Genomic DNA, 20,653 nt, shown 5'->3' with positions numbered 1-20,653 from the left:
GACACAAAATTATTTGAATTGATCTTGTTTTATGTAGGTGGACTCTAAAATTTAAGCACCTTAAAAGCATAGCCTTAATGAATATATATATATATATATATATATATATATATATATATATATATATATATATATATATATATATATATATACATTAAGCAACCTCTCATTTTATTGCTCTTTCACCTATAAGAAAATAGGATTAATTTTGTGAAGGATATTTATGTTGACTTATTATTTGAGACAGAATTAATAATATTTTAATCATGATTTATAATATCATGTATGGACGATACGTATCGATCTAATAGAGAATCGATAGAGACGATATATCGATACACCTTAGTGTATCGTATGTCGGTATGCTCGGTACAATGATACAAATGGATGATAGATTTAGATTTGATAGACTTTGATGTTCTTCCGGTGGCTGTAGAGGCCAACAGAAAATTGTGACGGAAGTCTCTTTCAGATTGTTCTTATCGCTTTACACACTGCCAAACATAAAAATATATTTCTTGATAATTCGGATCATAGAAGGAAATTATTATATAAAGAAGCAAATATACAAACATATGTTTCTGTGATGGTTTTGGATAAAAGCTAAACGGCAATGTCTCATGGATGATTAGTGACTGACTTGATAAGATGTTGTACGTGGTAGGCCAGAATACATATAAACTACTGAGGGAAAGTTGTCTTTGCATCTTTGAGATGGTTTTTGTGCATGCATTAGTTGGCTGTTTATATGTAATGTTAACTTTACTCTTGCACTTAACAATCCATCACCACCATCTGTGTTTTCCCTATCAAGCTTGTATTGATGTTATAAAGATCTGCCAAATGTTCTCTCTCTCTCTCTCTTTTCATCTTCTCTCTTTGTTAGCCAACCACATTTTTTCATCCTAACAATTATATACATCCTCAAGCAACCGATGGCAAAAACTTCCTTTTTTTTTTTGAGAAATCATTTACTTCTATTATTTTCTGAAGTCCATCTTCCCTCTCAGTTTTTTTCCCTACAAAGGGGATTTCTCTGTCCCTCTATCTCTGGTTTGGATGGGATTGTCGAAATAGCTTGATGTTCATAAACAACCTGAAATAGATCTTATGTATCTCTCAAACTGGATCGGTTTGAGATTACATGAACTTATCAAGCTCAAGCCAATCACAAGCAATGAAATGTTTGTTTAAACAAGGAAAATGCAACACTTGCATAAGAACTTAAGTTGCCAGTAAAACAAAAGAGAAGAAGATATCAAGACGGAAATATAATTTCCATAAATGCATTCAACTCCTGATTCCAACAGGTAAGAGGACTGGGCTGATCCATACAGGAAAAGAAGAACTACATATCTTCCAAAATATAATTTATGACTACTAGGCACTATGAGCATATGAAGCAAATAATCTATTTATGACTCTTCATTGATGTCTGGGATGGAGTGGGAGAATAAAGAGGAATGACAGTTGATGGAGAAGGGTTCAAAAGGTAGAGATAGTGCTGTTGACCTGAGTCAATGGATTGGCCCATTGCCACAACAAATATGTTTTTTGACATAACAATCAATAGTTTGAGAGAAAAAAAGTCATTTTACCTGACCACATGATCATTCTGTTGGGTAACTGCTACATTGTCAATGACAAGATGAGCACCTGGGAATGATGGTCATGCTTTACTTATGAAGTGCTACTGGCTTCAGTATCTGCATCTACCATGCGGGTAGTTGCCGGGCACTCAACACCACTTCTAGGAGAAGAAAGGGTTGATGATGAAGATGATGCATCAGGAACTGGGGGGTTTGAGAGCTGAGCTTGCCTCTGTGAATCTCTTCTGAAGCTCAGTGGGTCCAGTGGTGGATGTTGGGGATTTTGTGGAACATGAGGCTGTCCCTGGCCCTCATCAGCAAGTCTTCTTAAAATGTCCATAACAGTAGGAAGAAATCTTGTTGACAGCGAGAGAAAGCCAGAGAGCTGCATTTAGATAGTGTCAGAATCATCAGCAGTATAAGGGTAAACGATCTTATCACACTAAATTATCTTGATTTACATTCCTAGTTCCCCGTTGATCTAATGACCTGCTGGTTTGCAGGCACATGACAAAACCCACTTACTGAGGACTCTGCTGTGGTAGGATGGACACCCAGGTTTGCAATGCTGAACAACTTCTGTTTAAACTTTCAGCAATCAGAAAGTCTATAACCTTTCCTTTTTTATTTACCTCAAACCATGCATTTAATGATACTACAAATTCGCAGAATTGCATGATACTCTCACAGATATCTTACAGATAACATTTTCATTCAATTTTCAAATACTGTTGTGAGTTTTCAGAGTAATAAAAAAATCAAAGAAGAAATAGGGCTGAATCCTTCTTTCGGAAGAATGGCTGCACATGAAACTTGATAGACAGTAACAGATGGACTTCTTGGTGCAAACAAAAAAATAAAAAAACACTTACAAAAAAATTAGTGTTGTTCAATCAGAATTATTAAGGTGGACTTGCATCATCTAAATTTCTTCACTGCTTGAAGAAAAGATGACTCAAGCCTTTTTGCTCCTATAACAATAAAGATCATCCTACATGCACATGAGGAAGATGTTGATCAAAACCCTTGACATCTTCTAAAGAATTTAAGTGGTTATGAAATTATGCATTCCATAATTGGTTATGAAATGCATCAATTATTAAGTGGTAAAAGTTTCACAAAAAATTAATTGATAAGGCAAATCAATTATGAGAAATAAAATGAGATGATCAAGCAGAGAGACTTGAAATTTTCCAACCTAAGTATTTCCGCAATAACATGTACTCGTATGATGTCAAGGGTGGCATCTTATATGATATTGCTTCTTTCCTTACAGATCATACACACAAGAGATCATATCGGTTAACCAATAGTTGGCCGATGATCTGTTGATGCAAATATAGCGTTATTTGCATGTTGATGTATATAACCAAATTCACGCTCAGCATCTCTGAATGGCGAAGATGGATATAATGTACATATGCATTTGTGTATGTATGTATGAAAACAGTTTTTTTACCAGTTTAATATAATGGCCGATAAGAATTCTGATTGGGTTACCAAAAATTCCTAAAAGCTTAAGCTGTTAGAAAAAGGTCCAATCTAGATTAAACTCCCACACTAATTCTTCAAATTGAGCAAGAAGATGATCAGTCCTGTGAAGTAAATTTCACGAGTTTTGGATGTACTTACGATGCCATTCTGAAACAAAGTCGTAACATCTAGCTGCACCCATAGAGCTTTGAACAGTAGGAAAACAACAAAAATCACCAGCAGGTACAAAGGATTCCTGCTCATCAACAAAAACACAGCAGTGCCAATTTGTACTTCTAAATTTCAAGATTAGATACAGCTTCAGGCAGAAAATGATCATATAAGAAACAATAAACAGAAACAATCACCTCAAAAGCACCATCAATTCATTGAAACCAAGGATTGCAATTGCAAGTATTGCCCATGGAGGAGGTAACACACTGTTACCACGTTTATGTGCTTCCTGACATAACGAAAGCAAATGTAACAAACACAATTACAATACACATTTAGATACCTTGATTAAACATGTGAAGCTGAATCAAGAAAGAAAATTATCATCCAGATCAAGGAGTGCATTTGTCTCAATGTTGCTATGATGAGAATTATAATGTTTCTGATAAATTTTTCATCAATACTTATTCTAGTACAAATACAATCTAGTACAACAAGACAAATAACTATGCTAGGCTGCTAGCAATTAAAATGCTTCTACGTTGTTTGCAGCCTATATTCACAAGTTCTTCTAAAGAAATCAGCAGAGTAGCAGGGGCCTATGAGGGAATAACATATCTATCAGAACTCTTATTTTATTCAAATTATTAGACTTGATTTACAACTGATATGAACTTAAGGTAGACTGGCCAGGATACTAATCTAAATGTAATATGCTAATGGTCAGAACTAATCAAGTCATCAGAATTCTTTCTTCACTTTAACTTAAGTGGAACTGAAATGGTCCAAGGAAAGAAGAATTCAGAATAAAATTGCTAGTTATAGTCATGAGAAGAATAAAAATTGCAATAATAATTTAAAAAAGACAGTAATATACTAATATGTACCTGTGCAGATATTGCTTGTGTGACAGAATATTCAGTCTCTGTCTTAAATTGTCTCCATAAAGATTTGCATTGCACAGGAGTGATCAATGTGTTTGATGGAGAAACCTGGTCCAAGTATACATCAAAGCCTGTCTAACACTCTTAAATTGATTTTCTGTACAAGCCCACAGCAGGATGAATTTCAAAAGTACCTCTTCCCATGTGCTTGAGGCAAGTGGATCTGTTGATGTTACAGGCTTCATTTCTTGTGCAATTGGAGCATCCATAAGTGTTGATAAAAGACTGGACTCAATCTTGTCTGGATTTTCATCCAAACGTATAGCAGCCATAACAGACAAAAGTTTCAAAGCCTGCATCATGATCATATTAAACAGATACTGAAAGTTCAAAACTTATAGCAAAAGGATAAGAGCCACTAAAAAAGGAAGGTACTTCAGCACGGGCATTCTTTGTGATCTTCCGCACATCTTCCTTTCCTGTCCAGACTCTAGGCATGGAGTCCTTGTCTTGGCTAAACACTGCTGAGAACCTGGAAAAAATGCATCATAAAATCTGAAGAAACATGTGAAATCTATGGCATGAGAAACTACAGATTTAATGGTTACCTATCCTTCATTCTAATCAAAACCTTGCCAGCTTCTTCTCTAGCTTTCTTTTCCACTACACTTCTTGCAAATTCCTTTAGATTCATGATCTTTTCATCAAAAGCAACTTTGTCCAGTTCAAATCCAGAAAGGGAAGATGAGAATTCAGAGAGGGCATTCTCAGCCTCATGCTTATAAAGATTTCTTATTGATGCCCAAGTATCCTTCCCAGCAGCTTCAAATAAACACTCCACAGGTTCAGCAAGTGATTCTGTTAGCTTTGCCTGTACAGCAATGAATCATAAAAACATCATCCTAAAAGGGGCTCTGCCAAATATACATACATACATACATACACACATACATACATAACACTGTTGAAATTTGCAACATAGAGTAAAAGGGATGCTTGACCTCATAACGCCTAGTCAATTCAGACATTTTTGCATTCTGAACAGAATGTGCATGAGCATCAATATCACGAGAAAGCTTCTCTCGAACTCTGGAAGCATCCCAGTCAGCCTGACTTAATGCAGCATCTGAAGAAAAAGCTCAATTTATCTGGTTCCAATTTATCTTGTATTGGCAAATTGAAAAGATAGTATATTTTTGCTTTGATTACATAAGTAAATAGAAAATGCATAGCATTTGCTTAAATAAAAAAAGAGTATAATTTAAATTGAAATGAACATGATCCTAAAGAAACGTGCTAGTCAATCAAAGAACACAAAGAAAGCACTTGCGAATCAGACAGTTGTATGCTAGTATCAATGTGACTCGAATTTCATCTAGAATTTTCCTGCAAACTCACTATGTCAATAATTCACAGAGGAAATTGTTGTATGTTGTCATGACCCAGATTGATGAGTTAACTAACCCATTAACTTATTGAGCCTAAACCACTAGTATTTAGTGAGGTAATTTTCCTCTGCTCTCAAAATTTTGGTTTGTTTGAATGCAAAGTTGCAAACGATTGTACTTGTTTTTGATTTTAATCAGCGAAGTTTCATTTAACAAAAAAAGGAAAAAAACACAAGAAGGCAATATGTGCTATCTGACAATGCTTCTGGATTCACTAGTCATCTTGTCTCACTAACATCCAGGTTAAATAAGCTCACTTGTCTTTTAATTTCTTCTATGAATATGTTATTTTTTAATTTTATTATAATATGAAATTTATATGTAAAAAGAACATACCCGGTGCATTAGGCTCTCACCAATGTAAGAGTCGAGAAGAGACAATATATGCAGCCTTACCTCTAAATATAAAGAAGTTATTTCCATGACTCGAATCCTAGTTTTCTAGTTGACAAAGGAGCAACCTTTTGTACCAACAGCTATGTTATTTTTAGTATAAGATATTTTGAATCATCAAAATTATCATTGGAAATAGCATGCATGTACATCCTTTTCAGTTGATTTAGGAAAGGGAATGTATATCTTATACTAAGGTATCTACTTTTCACTGTCAACACTATGTACTATCAGTATTGGAGAAACCAAGCTCAATAAGCTAATTAAGCATTAGAATCTTATATAAATAAATAAAATAACAATAGAATATATTGCTATCATTCTTACTATTAACACTATACTGTTGTAGATTTTAAGTGCCACTCTATGGCAGCTGGCACATGTAGTACAAGCATAATAACAGCATGGCATTTTATCAATTCGTGCATTATCAAAAGCGTGCCTATAACTTTACTTTAACATGTGGAATATGTTGATTTGTCTTGGTAGGCATATTATTGAAAAATTCTTACGCCACAAAATATATAACTTATTCAAGAACTATTTCTTTCCAAAATGGTAATTCATAATTTGGTAGGTTTACTAAAATTATGTTGTAACTCCCACATAGGCAGAAGCATATTTAAAAGGTAGCTGAAAACAATCTACATCCAAATCCATTTAAGTGGCATCGATGCTGAGTAGTCCGGTCCAAATGCAAATATGACACTTATTTCTACATAAGCTAGTAGAAAGGGTCACCGCAAAGGTTTTCCTCATGCATTTTCTTCATTAAAAAAGATATGGAAAAGGGAAACTTCTGCAACATTTATTTCAAAAGTGAAGATGCCACAAACATTTCATTATCAAACAAACCAGAAATTCTAAGATAGATGAAAGTGGTTGTAGAAATCTAACAAGCATTTTCTTGCTAAATGAAAATCAGATCATATGTACATATAACTAGAACATAAAAAATAAGATAATAAATCCCTCTAAGTTATTTCAATTATCTGAGTGTGATCCTTTCTCACGGAGACTCTACGAAAGAATAGACAAAATATAAACTATCAGGAGTCGCATTAAGATCAATTGGTCAACTGACTCTTGAAATGTCACGTTTCAACTGTACTAGAGTTTTAGAAGAATACCTGCACATCCTTGATCAAATTCCAATATGGAAGTCTGGCTACATTCACGAACAGATGATGCAAAACCTTTCCTACTCTTTAGTGCATCTTCCATATCATTTTTAAATTTTTCCAGAAATTTTGTACGTAAATGTCCCAGTAATGCTTGGTAAGTAGGATGCACAAGCTGCAAAGAATAAAAACAATGAACATAATATATCAACTCAAAGATAAATAAATGTCTCGCATGGATGATTTTGAAATAGTGTACGATAGTCATAGCAAGAGAATATTTTTAACTGGTGACTTCAGCATTATTTCTCAATAAAAAACATAAATGCATAATTAAGACAAACCAATAACATATTTTATGTTCTTTTCAAATCTGATCGTCCTCATACAAAATAGTTACAATGGCCTTCAGTAGAAGAGATAGAAAAGTAAACCTTCATATCAGTCTCTTACTAGATTTCAAAATTCTAACTTATTTGTTCAGCCTTGTAGTAATGTCAGCATTGGTAATGAAACAAACTTCAAAACCGTTCAACAATAATCTAATTATTTAAAACCCAATTCTCAAGACAAAATTATGTTTCAATAGGAACTTCTTTGTCAGAAGAATACCACCAAGAATTGAAAGCTATGGGTATTATAATTTTATAGTAAAATGAAGTAGGAACAAGACCACATTTTCATAACCAAGAGTCACACTCCCAGTCTGGTCAACAACTTTCAGATATAGGCTTATGTTGATCAAGCAGCATCTTGTCATTTCATCTAAATTTTAAATGTTTCATTTACAATTATGCAAGACAATTATGTAACAGTTTTGCAAGACAATTATGTTCTCCCCTCATACTCAAATATATTTATCCCATGAGATTCATAAAATTCTCTAATTGACTTTGTCCACAATGTTATTAGAGAATACTAGGGTCTAATTTTTTCTACCTTTCACCCTTAATGTTTTGAATGACTTATGAGAAGTCAATTCATGGGATCTTAACAAATAAAGCTCACATACATCCAATTGCAAGTATGTTATCAGATTTCTTTTATATTTTTGCAAAATATGTAGTAAGCAAATAAATCATATTTGTATAAGCTTTCTGATTCTACACAATGAATATATATAACTTGTCTCTTGATGCTTCTTTTCTCACCTCGATCCTCCAAGTAAAAAGTTTTACATGCCTCTACAAATATAGAATATTTGTAGCATACAATCATAAATGTTTATGAGTTAAAGGCATTGGGATGCAAGGTTCTGAATACCGTACCGTATCGATATACTGATCAACTGTTGGTATAAGTTGTATCGAGCGTACCGACACACAATATACTAAGGTGTACTAGTGTACCGCCTATACCGATTGGTACGGTACGATATTGCAAACTATGTTGGGAGGATTCATCTTTCTTGTTGTGATCTAGACATTATGGTTGAGTGGATTATTGAAACCATTAATACAAAACTATGAACAAGAATTACCATTCAAACCAAAATTCCCACCAAGATTTGAAATACTCACATGTTGTTAAGTTTTCATAGGTCTTCTGATAAACTCTAACAGATGTTTGGTCTATATCTGTGCCCTATTATCATGGACTATTTATGGTGAAGGTGTTCAATGCAAGGTTCGCAATACCGTACCGTACCAGCATTTCGACGTTCGCTCGGTACGGTATGGAACGATATACCGAGTGGTATACCGCTTGGTATATATATATATATATATATATATAACTTGACGACGTCGCCTCTCTCTTCTCGCAGGCGGTATATATATAAAAATTAATATATATATATATACATACATACATATATATATATACATACATACATATATATATATACATACATACATATATATATATACATACATACATATATATATATACATACATACATATATACATATATATATATATATATATATATATATACATACATATATATATACATACATATATATATATATATACATATATATACATATATATATAATCCGAAATAGGTGCCTCGACAACGTCGCCGAAAAAGGTGACGTCGCGTTGCCTCGGCGACGTCGCGTCGCCTTTTTCTAAAATATTTATTTATAAATATATAAATATATATATATATATATAATTTTATTATTATTTTTCGTTCCGCCCGGTAGCGGGTGGTCCGCATACTGGTATGCCGTCGGACCGGTACGTACCGCCCATATCGGGCGGTATCATTCGGTATTGCCTACCTTACTTCAATATAATGCTCATGATTTTTTGTTTTGTTCATATCTATGTAAGGGGCCTGCAATAGAATTGGCAAACCCATTTTGATTAGGTTTTGTGCCCTTTTTGGCTTGTAAGTGCAGATTGTGTGTAGTCATCACACGGAAGCAAAACTGTCCAAAAACAAAGCCTCTAGGCTATAGCTTGGTGAAATTTCTTAGTAAAAAATAGCTCAAAAACGCCAACCATATCAAACCCCTGGAATCCCCAAGTGGCATATGCCTAAATAGGGCTCCAGGGTATTATTTAGGGATGGTTTATCACATGGTTCCATGGTAGTGTCGCATATGGTTCACCTTACCAGTTTGTACCGATGTACCGACACACGATATGATGGGGTGTACCGATAGACTAGTACGTACTGCCTATAACGATCCCCTATTGGACCGGTACGCACCGCCCATACTGAGCAATACATCATGGTACGACGAACCTTGGTGTCACATAGGCACTTGTTCTTGGGAACTTTTATACATGATAAACTATCTTAGACCGTTTGTCGTGCGACCATTTAAAACTTGCGAAGTCCATCTTTGTATTATACTATTCTTATCAAGTGTTTGCTTTAATGTCAGCTTATGGATCCAGTGTTTATGCTTTGGCAGAGCAACAACGATAGTTTTCCCATGCACTTGTTTGTTTTCTAACTCGTTTTATCTTTTATAGATCCTTAGGGACCGTGCAAGATTAAGAGAGGCTGAGCCTTTGTAGATAGACATGCAAAGGCATCGCATGGCTTAGGCAAAACAAACTAAGTTCCTAACACTTTGAATACAGAACAGTAATGAAGCCATGTTTCCTATTCTTTTTCTCTCTCTCTAGACCAGTTTAGAACTAAGTGAGTTTTCGAAAGGGCCATAATCCAACAATTAAAAGCATAAAATATGTAAATCAAATTGGTCTTCCTTGGTTTTAATCCTTCTAAGTTGCAAGGTTCGACCCAATCTTGTGCATAGATGGATAGAAAATTCAGGAATAACTTAGGGATTGTTTGGATTAACAGTCAATCATAAAAATACATTCAAATTTATTCAATTACTATGGTGACATCTTCTAGATTTATGCTTCATGTCAAAAATATGTGATGGATAAAGAATCAGATGATAATTATGATCTGAATTCAAAAGTTTTGGGAGCTGAAGTATTAGATTTTAGCAAATAACTAGTATCTAAAAGGATATAACAGAATGAGATAGAAACCATCTGAGTAAATTACATTGTGAAACCCAATTTCTTTATCCATGTGCATAAATCAGTTTACTGTTCCTCCATAATTAAGTAGATGACAAGAACAGAACATAATAAGAAAGGTCAGAATAATTAAAAAAGCAATCACATAAGCTCAGGAACCCTATATTAAAAAAGTTAAAAATAGTGGCAACATCGACTTAAACCCAGCTGTACCAAGTGAAGATAGTGATTTCATCGCCTCCTATGAGAAACAAAAATAATTATCTAAATCTTTTCTGCATCCAATCTATATTTTTCCTCAATATAATAAAATTTCTTTCTTTTTCATCTTGATATCAGCTCCTTCCATATATTCAAGCAAATAACTTGTACTTGTAGTACTTTTACTCTTCATCATATAAGTTATAAGATTGCCGAAATAGTCCTTCCCGCTGAAAACAAGTCCTTACAGCCTAAGGGCTTTTATATGGATAAAAAATATTTTTGTTCAAATTTGATACAGTTCAAAGCAAGGTTCGCAATATCGTACCGTACCGATATTTCGACCTGGGCTCGGTATCAGTATGGTACGGTGTACCGAGCGGTATACCCAGGTGTACCAAGCACTGTACTACTACTATAACAGTGCACTACAACAGTAAACTATACTGTTGCAGTGTTACAGTGTACTGCAACAGTGCACTGCTACAGTCGGACCGGTAGCGGGCGGTCCGCGTACCATTGGCCTGTCGGACCGGTACATACCACCCGTACCAGGCGGTATGGTTCAGTATGGCAGACCTTGGTTCAAAGTCAAACAATTCAGTTCTAGATTTGTAAATATTATTTCAAGTTTTCAACTTTGCAAATTTCAAACTAAGCTAATTATGTTGTAAATTATAATTGCATTGATAAGCCATAACATTATCCACAATGTTGCTATATAGATGCTACATGCTAGAGTGACATCTGATAACAATTGACTACATTCCTAATATATGTTTCACCCAGAATTGACTACATTCCTAATACACAGATAATAAGAGACAATTGTATCTTGAGTAAGAAACTGTGGTTGATATTTCACCATAGAAAAATAAAATTTTGTGAGGACGAGTAGGGTAGAAAATTATCTCACATGCAAAGCTTTAGATTCTAATTGCTTCTTTTTTGCAGTCCTAACACCTTCGTCAAAGTAGATTGCTTCCATGTCATACCTAGGTGGCATGGAATTAAATATTTCCTTGACAAAAATTTACTGTTCAAAATAAACTAAAATGATTCTGATTCAAGCAACAGCATAAATGTAACGTTCCAGCTGGATTAACAAATCCAAACACAAATATAGGGAGCATATACAAACTGAGTGCACGATGAGGAACAAAAATTAAAATAAGCAATTATTTTGACCACTCAGATTCAATTCTAGAAATGCATATACTCAAACATCCCTAAATCACTATCAAACCTTATATAATTAAATTCCTCTAATACAAAACATGTATATAGCAATAAAGCAAGAAATTCATTGGTTAAAAAACAAAAAAAGTTGTGTTTTTATTATGTCAGACATAGCAAAGCTAATTTGTTCTTGTTAAACCACAAAAGAATTTAATAGAATATTTATAAATTTTATGAAGGCAATGAATGTTTAAGTATGTCAGTTCTATGCATACTCACTCCAAATCTGATGATATTACATTGTGATTAATGAGTGAAAAGTTGGGAAAGATTTTACGGTCTGATCTTAACTCAGATATCTACAATAGCCTGATGATTTCATAGGATAATCTAAATCTTGACTTAAATTTTTATATATTATAGCCCTGATATTGCAAGTTATCTTTCAATAATAATACATTAACCATATTTATGCAATCATATGTGCAAACAAATTTTCACATTGTCCTTCATAAAAGGGCATAATATAATAACAGCAATGTTACTGATACTCTGTCGTTGTATCAGTTGTGTATAAGCAATGCTTTGAAGTAGATAAGATTTAATGCACCAATTTATTTTAGCATTAAACAGATCTATGGAAACAGGAAAGACAAACATTTTTTTCCTCTCGGTTCTCATAGAGATTAAGGGTTGTTAGTCATAAACTAGCTGCATATGGATTGCCCAAATTCACACTACCCATAAAACCTTAAACTCAGACGGAGCTTTCTTTGTCATAGAAGAACCTTCCTTTATGCACCTACCAATCAAGAGATATCGAAATAATTTTTTAACTATTGGGTGGTATTCACATGTAAAGGTGTGATGCTAACAGAAACCTGTTTTGCCCACATACAGTAGAGGCCATGTGGACATGCAATATGCACTGGAATTTGTGTTGTGCTTATGTAGATTCCTTTAGGCCCTATTTCTGTCATTTGTCATGTCATATTATCATTGTGCCAAATCAAAACTTTTTTCTTCTATAAATCATCAAATTTATTTCTCACTATTTATGCAATAAAAATGTATTAATCCTCTTCTAGTATGATGTAAATCATGAAAAAGGCATTTTTATCAGAAACTGTGTTTTTAATATGATTGATTAATGGACCTATAATCTATATGATGGAAAAAAACCCTTAGTACATTGTCTTACAAAATGAACCATGAAGTGCAATCAGTCTACATCACGAATGGGCTGTATGAAGATCCATAAAAAGAAAAGTGAGACAATCGTATTCAATTATTCATGAAGTATAGGTGTATTTGTGTACTTCTTAGAGTAAATAAATGAAACTAAAAGAGAAGCAATTTAAGATGTATTACTCTGACATATAAGCATCAAGAATAGATCCAAGTTTTTTCCCAAAGCCAGAAACAGGACCAGACTGAACAGCCTCTTCCAGCTCTAACCATCTCTGAAGCACTAAAATATCAGAATTTTATGGACAAATCTAAGTCGGATGAAGACATAGTTATTAAAATTTACGATTGATGTCACCTCATCAGAAGTTAAATGGCTGAGCTTCTCATTCGCAATCTCTTCACAACGAACTGTAGCAACCATTACCTAGGAAATTCAATGAAGTACAAAAGAACTAAGAAGATAAACTAAAGAGCTTGTTGCTTCACAAGTACATATATGTTTAAAGATTGCATTTAATTTCTTCACTAGTCAATTGCTTCAGTAGTACAAGAGTAATACATTCCTATGCTCCCATATTTGACGACACATTTCTCAATTGAAGTTTATGATATTTTGTGTTATTCTAATCTGAAGACACTCCTCAATAGGCAGAATTCTTGTCATTTTGACATATAATTATATCTGGAAAGATGAAGATCTACAGAAGCTTTTTAATAATTATTTATTTAAGCAAAATTTCACTCCAGATATCATGTACCTTATGAGCAGGAAGGTCAAGATCCTTATTTTCTCTTATAACTTTCCAAATCTGTTGTGCACTAAAGGAAAATCCTGAAGCAGGAACAACACCTCTTCTGTCACCTGCAAGTCCTCCTGGGGCAATTGAATGGACAAACCGCTGCTTAAGTTCTGCAACCTGTAATGTGAAACATTCTCAACAACATTTTCCAGTTCATCTATAGAATACACATATAGACACATGCATTATATGGACACATGCGCATACATATATGTATACTTATCAATTTCAGTAAAAATATACATATAGAATTATAGATACAGATTACAAGTATAAAGATGAATTTATGTCCTATCTTGTATTGTAAAAAATTTTAAGTAGGATGATCAGCAAAATTCCAGATAAACTTGATGTCCAGACTCTAGATATTAGTAAATACTAAGTGAAAGCTGGTAGTGTTAGCGGAAAAGTTATTTACACCAAGCTGCATAAGGAAAACCAAGATTAGATATTGCTCGAATATATTCTGATCACTAAATACCTGATTCTCAAATTGTACTTCCTTCTCTTCATAACTAGATAATGCTGTCACCTCCAACTTTTCAGGAGAAACAAAGGAATCAGAAACATATAAGTCAACATTATTTCACAAAATCATAATCCTTTGGCAGGAAGAAACATACATTAAAGAATTCACTGAGTGTGGTGTCCTTTTGAGCATCAGGCCTAGAAACAGAATCCCATATCTGCGAACAATAGCATAGATAAGGGAAAAAAGCTACAATATGTAAAGAAAAGCAGATTACACACCTTCTGTATATCTTCCCTCAGAACTGGCTCTAGATGTTCCAATGGCGTCTACAAGTAATACCAACAGTCAGCAATTACAATGAACTATGAGATATACCAGAAATACAGGAATTAATTAAGGTATTGCCATCATTGACCAGAAAACTTAGGAAAATATAACAGGAAAGATTTGCAGGTCACACCTTTGTCTTGTCACGGATAACAAAGAGTAATGTGGTCTTGCGAGGACTGAACAAACGCATCATGACCTACAAGAGGCGCACAAAGGCACACAATTGTCTACTTAAGTCTATGCTGGCCTTAGCAAACGAAAACACAATACCTGAAATACTGTTTTTAACAATGGCTTGTTAGCAGCTTGCTCCCGGCCAATATCATGGCACCACCTAGATGAATCGAATTTACGAAGGTAAGATTTAGAAGATCAAAAATGAATTATTTAAGTTGGACCTGTGACAATCTCATATGAATAAGAAAATGCTCAGAAGTCACAATTATGACTCACATATTTATCAAAACAATGTCTGATATTGCCAGTGCAAAAAGTGCACTTTGCTTCTCAAAAGCAGTATCATCCTGAAATGAAGACACTAATGCTTGTTGTGATTATTGCACATACTAATGCTTAACGAACTGAAAATACACAGTCCTCTCAAAGTTGATAGTTGAAACAATACCCATGTTTAAGAATAGAATCAAGAAAATAATCTGAATCCCATAAAATAATTAAAAAGCATTGAAATGATGTAATTCATGAGGATGAGCCCTACGAAAGATAATGCAACTAATTTGCATCCACTACACAAACACTTAATCTTTGTGTAAGAGAAATTTTGCATTAAGCTGCTAAGTCAAAAGAAGGAAGAACAAAACGACTAGTAGGTGTATTAGCCAAGATAATACGACAACTTAAAATAATGTATTTCTTGTATGCCATGTGCAACTTGTGATATATTCACTGAAATATGCCATATTCCATATTAGCAACTTGAATCATGAAGAAAAACATGCCATTTATTAATTTAAAAATATTTCATGAGGAATATTCTGAAAAAGATTTACAAGACAAAGTTTAGCACTGCTTGGTGTATGGAAATTCTCAAAAGCAGAGCTTCATTTCACAAAATTCAGTTAGATATTTAGTAATACACACGCACACAAAGGTGCTATAACAAATAAGTACCAAATTTTATTCAATAAAAAAATAAAATCAACTTATATGTTTTCAATTAAACAAATCTCAGCGAGTCTCTAAAAGCATATCACATGTAATATTCAGTAACATACTCAAAATGATTGTTTTTTTAGGAATGAGAATGAAAATAGCCTAATAGGATTAGCCCTCTCTCTCTCTGTATATAGCAGTGTGGGAAGCAATCGGATTTGCAGATTTGAACCAAACGAGTGGAAGTTTTGCAGATTTGACATCTAAGGAGTGCTAGTGACAGTCTCAGGTAACATGAGACTACAAAGTAGTGGGTCTAGAGAGTGGATCTCTTCAGTTGTATCGTTAATTGGATTGATCCTATTTTCATATCAAAGCCATTGCAAAGATGGACCCACCATTTTTTATGTGATAAGATCTGATCCCAATTGGATCCCTATAAAAACTGAATAGAATGTCTAATCCATGGGGAGAAGAAAATATAAATAGAAAACTAAATAGGAAAAGAAGAAAAGAAAATGAAGTTTATGACTTTAAATACAACAAAAAAGTTCAATTAAAGATACCAGTCAAATATTCATAGAATATCATCACTAAAGACCTATATTCAAAGACACCAAGGTTTGACATATTGCTCGAAATAGTATGAAATGAGTGGTACGTACTGGCCTGCCAGTTGACCGATATGCAGACCAACCCATTTCAGACAATATGCTGAAATATGGTCCCATTATCGATCTATATAGGTATAATGTATCAGTCGATATGGTAAAACTTGGCTTGTATCAAACGATATAGGTCGGTACCAACTGGAATTTGATTAACTGACCCAAATCATGCCTAGTTTGACCCCAGTGGTCAAATTGACCATTGGGGCCTCTTTTAGGGCTTTAAATCCCCCTCCCTTCCCTCTCTTTCATTCACTCTCTCATTCTCTCTCTTTTCTGATACTCTTACTTGTGATTAAAGTTCCTAATCGGCTGATCTAAGATCAATAGAAGCAACTTGACAAAGTTGTTCCCTGACGAATCCGAAACCTCCTTATAACCTACTCATTTATGGCTTAGATACACCTTATTCTTATCTAAATAAAATTTATGTACCAACAGATTAGGAAAAAAATCCCCAAAAATGATTTTTTCTATTTTTCAGTCATTTTTCAGCCTTTATTTTTCAAAATTATATATATATCAACGTACTAACACATGGTACACCCGCACTGACCAATATGTACTGTTCTACCCAGGGACCAACACCACCAGTCAACATGGCCCAATGCTCCTTGCTAGACACCAAATAATATCAAAATAATACCAAAATCCTAAACCCCTCCAAGTTTTGCTATCACTCTATCCATCATGGAGAGCACTTCCATGAATGCTCTAACATGCTTAAGTCAAGCTTTTAAATACTGATTGTACTATTTAGTACAGACTGGTATATAATGATTTCATGGCTAATCAATCAGTACAGGGACTGTAGTTCATCCTGGCATACCATCCAGTAAGGCTATTTTATAGAGCACACAATAGAGCAAGATGATTGTTACCAAACTATACTGTCAATAAAACCACAGCCAGCTACTAGCCGCTTCAATAGCAGCTATTGACAGCATTCAATAGCCGTCAATGAGCCTCAATAGCACCAGCTTCTCTTCTCTTCCTCCCTTACTCCTCTATGGTGGCCTCCGTCTTAGCCTCCTCAGTCCCCCACCTTAACTTCGTGTAGATCATACCTGTACCTTACCGGTCTATCTACCAATTGGTATTGGCACCAGACTGAAATTTTAAACCTTCCCTTAATTATAAAAATCTAGTATTTTTTCCTCCAGTTGATATATAGAAGTTTAATGATCCTTTTGTAGTGCAGAATTACTGGATTATCATATCTGCAACCACATGCAGACTTGATATCCTTGTTATGATCTATTAATTCTTCTGATCTCCTATGAAATGTAGAATTGGGAATGTATTGCAAATGCAACAACGCATATACAATTCTACCATTATTCTTAGTGTACTGTTGCCCTGCCATTACTGATCCTAGGTTAGAACAAATACTATACAGTAATGTTCTTTAATCACAAGTCAAGTAATCTAGTGACTCAGTCATTTGCATAAAGTTGGTCTTTCAGCAGCAATGATTGCCAGTTTATGTATGCAAATTCATTCCAAGCTTTGGTGTAGTGGAGGATATCGGACTAAAGCTCCATAATGAAATTAATTAATTCCTAAGTTATGTCGGTAATAATTACTTTTTTCAATTAAAATTACATTTTAAAGATTTCAGGAGCATACCACTATTGACTAAAACAGTATTCTAGTTTGTAAGAATGGAAATTTAAGACTAAATATGTCTAGCCCAAGAATACCATGTTTCAGTCATTTTGTTGCAAAAATTTCTTCTTGAAAACTGCAACATGATAAAATTATAATCAATTATTGAAATGAATTTTTAGTTGAGGCAGTTAAGTTGGGGTAAAATTCAAGACCAATAGATTTGTAAAAAATGTGCAAACCTAAGGAAATCTTAAATGATTTTGTATCATTTACCTCTCCTCTTTCCCTTCCATCTGTACCCTCCAAATCCATGACAACTGTGCAAGGATCTATGCCAACACACTTCGCTAACCAGATACCTTTAGTAGTTTGACTCCTAATAAGAAAAATGAGAAAAGTTATATATCTGGACAATCGAGTACGTAAAAACAATGCCGTGTATTCTCAAACATGAAGGAAGCAGCAGTACCTTCCACGTAAAGCATCCATTTCCCTGAAGTCAGTTTGAAAGAGACGGTTAAGTAAAGTGCTTTTCCCTGCTTGAAAAGAAAGATCATAAGAAATCTTTTGTCCAGCATGTCAAGCATTTTTCAACCAAACCAAGATATAGGACAAAAAGAAACATACATCACCATAAACCTACATTTTTTTGGGTCTGCTACATATTTATTATAATGATACACATTAATAGACCAGAATGAATATACCTAGTATATCTATGCTTTGGCTTATCATAATTGTATTCCTGTGTATGTCAATGGATGGTGAGCGTGAACAGACACATTAAAATACATAAGAATGTTGTGCACATGCATGCATCCACATATATTTTTATCTTGCTAAGGAACCGTAATTTCAGAGAGAAGTACATGATCCATATCATGTAGATACTGAAGTCAAACGTTCTGTAGGTTCCCATTAAATCAACAAAGCAAATACTGTATGACATTTCAAAGCATCATTCTTTTTCAAATGCATTCTAGTTTTGCTTTTACCTGTAAAACACAAATCATACTAGTTCCTTTGCTTCTGGTCGTAGTATTCATTTTTGCTTTCTCAATATATTTGTTTGATTCTTTATGTTTTAGTGAACCGGTATGCTGTAAATGGAGATCAACAATGTGGAATCTAGAATCTGTGAGTCCATCATGTCTTTTTCCATTAACAACATAATTGTAGGACATTTACATCTTATGAAATAGTTTATAAGCACTCTGACGTGTCTTCCTAGATCCACTCATGATTAAGAGGTTATTTTCAAGTCACAAAAAAGAGACAAGATCCACTTTGTTCAACCAAAATTAAATTCTGGGGTCTTGGAAGGTAGAACTAGCGGTGGGGCAATGCAAGAGTCCTGTCAGTTAAGGGTGTGGAAAGCGTCAATAGATGTAGTTTTATCCATGGAACACAGAGACTTTTATGAATGCTGATCAACTAGACTGCAAAAGGACAACCACATCATGGCTCCAAGGATTCCCCTTTTGAAAGCAATAACACGTTTCTATAAATTTACTAACCTAACATCAAGGTTCCTACCAATGTAGGGTTTGAAAAGATTAGTGCATATAGTCTTACCCTTGCAAGCAGAGGGATTTTTCTATGATTTGAATCATTATCAAGGTGCAACCTTATCGTGGTCCTGAGGATCGCCCTTTTGAAAGTTAAAACTCATCCAACGAATAATTTGACGTCTAGCCCAATGGTTGAAGCTGATTAACTCATCTACTTAAAAGGAGAAAATTAAACATTTGACTCAAAAACAGGAGTATCACTTTCCCAAATAAAATTTAAAAAGGAGGGTGGCCAGCACGCCAAACTTTGATCAAAGTCATGTATTTTCATTATGTTTCGTAAGATCAAAACCCTAACTACTAGCCGCCAAGGGAAACGAAAGAGATTTGACGGGATCAGCTAACCGCTGCTTTGGGGTCCCATGATGGAGACAACGGCATAGGAGAGGCCGCACTCGGCGAGCTTAGTGGCCTTCATGAAATGCTCCACTCCGGGGAAGTTGAACTCGCCGTCCCCATCGATGAGTTGGACCGAGCGAATCTCCTCGCCCATTCTCCGACAGCGCTACGACGACGGCAAAGAACAATGACCGGCAGAAATCGAGAGACAGAGAAAGAGAGAGGTAAGAGACGATCGAAGCAACTCGATCTGGGGGCTCTCAGAAAGCGTCGTGATGTGTGGGGAGGAGAGGCAAGGAGAGGAGAGGAGGGATGGAAGGCTTCTAATGAGGGCGAGCCAATTCCTGCGGCCGTTGGAGCAGTTACAGACTATATATAGAGGCCCATGTTTGTCCCGTTCAACAGTCCCTTTGGTTTCTATTTGGGCTCCTTTTTTCACCCTTTTCTTTTTCTTTTTTTTTGTCCCTTTACTTAAGCTTTTTTTTTTCAATATTATTAAGCCTCATAAAAAACTAAAACAAATTACAATTGACTTTTAGTGGTTATTAAATCATATTAATTTATTACTCATCTTTACTGTGACAAGAGAAGGCATTAAATAATTTTAATTTTCTCAAATAAAAATTTATTGAGTTCATAA

General features: G+C 34.5%; 1 protein-coding gene across 1 annotated transcript; it reads right to left on the bottom strand.

Moving 5' to 3' along the window:
• Nucleotides 1–1,258: 1,258 nt before the first annotated feature.
• Nucleotides 1,259–20,374, bottom strand: LOC135640223 (protein ROOT HAIR DEFECTIVE 3-like). The gene is made up of 22 exons (XM_065154464.1): nt 20,020–20,374; nt 18,573–18,639; nt 18,377–18,479; nt 15,165–15,235; nt 14,982–15,045; nt 14,842–14,907; nt 14,660–14,707; nt 14,533–14,595; nt 14,391–14,447; nt 13,868–14,026; nt 13,465–13,533; nt 13,290–13,381; nt 11,656–11,734; nt 7,092–7,257; nt 5,122–5,246; nt 4,729–4,991; nt 4,556–4,652; nt 4,315–4,473; nt 4,124–4,228; nt 3,431–3,525; nt 3,222–3,318; nt 1,259–1,974 (listed from the first exon to the last, which is right to left on the bottom strand). Exons 1-22 carry the CDS (start codon nt 20,165–20,167, stop codon nt 1,681–1,683), a joined length of 2,487 nt encoding a protein of 828 aa, XP_065010536.1. The 5' UTR covers nt 20,168–20,374; the 3' UTR covers nt 1,259–1,680.
• Between the last annotated feature and the right edge of the window lie 279 nt (nt 20,375–20,653).

This window comes from Musa acuminata, chromosome BXJ3-6 (genome assembly GCF_036884655.1).
Source record: "Musa acuminata AAA Group cultivar baxijiao chromosome BXJ3-6, Cavendish_Baxijiao_AAA, whole genome shotgun sequence".
Taxonomy (NCBI): domain Eukaryota; kingdom Viridiplantae; phylum Streptophyta; class Magnoliopsida; order Zingiberales; family Musaceae; genus Musa; species Musa acuminata.
Note: the sequence above shows the minus strand (reverse complement) of the source record. Positions and strands in the feature narration are given on the sequence as shown.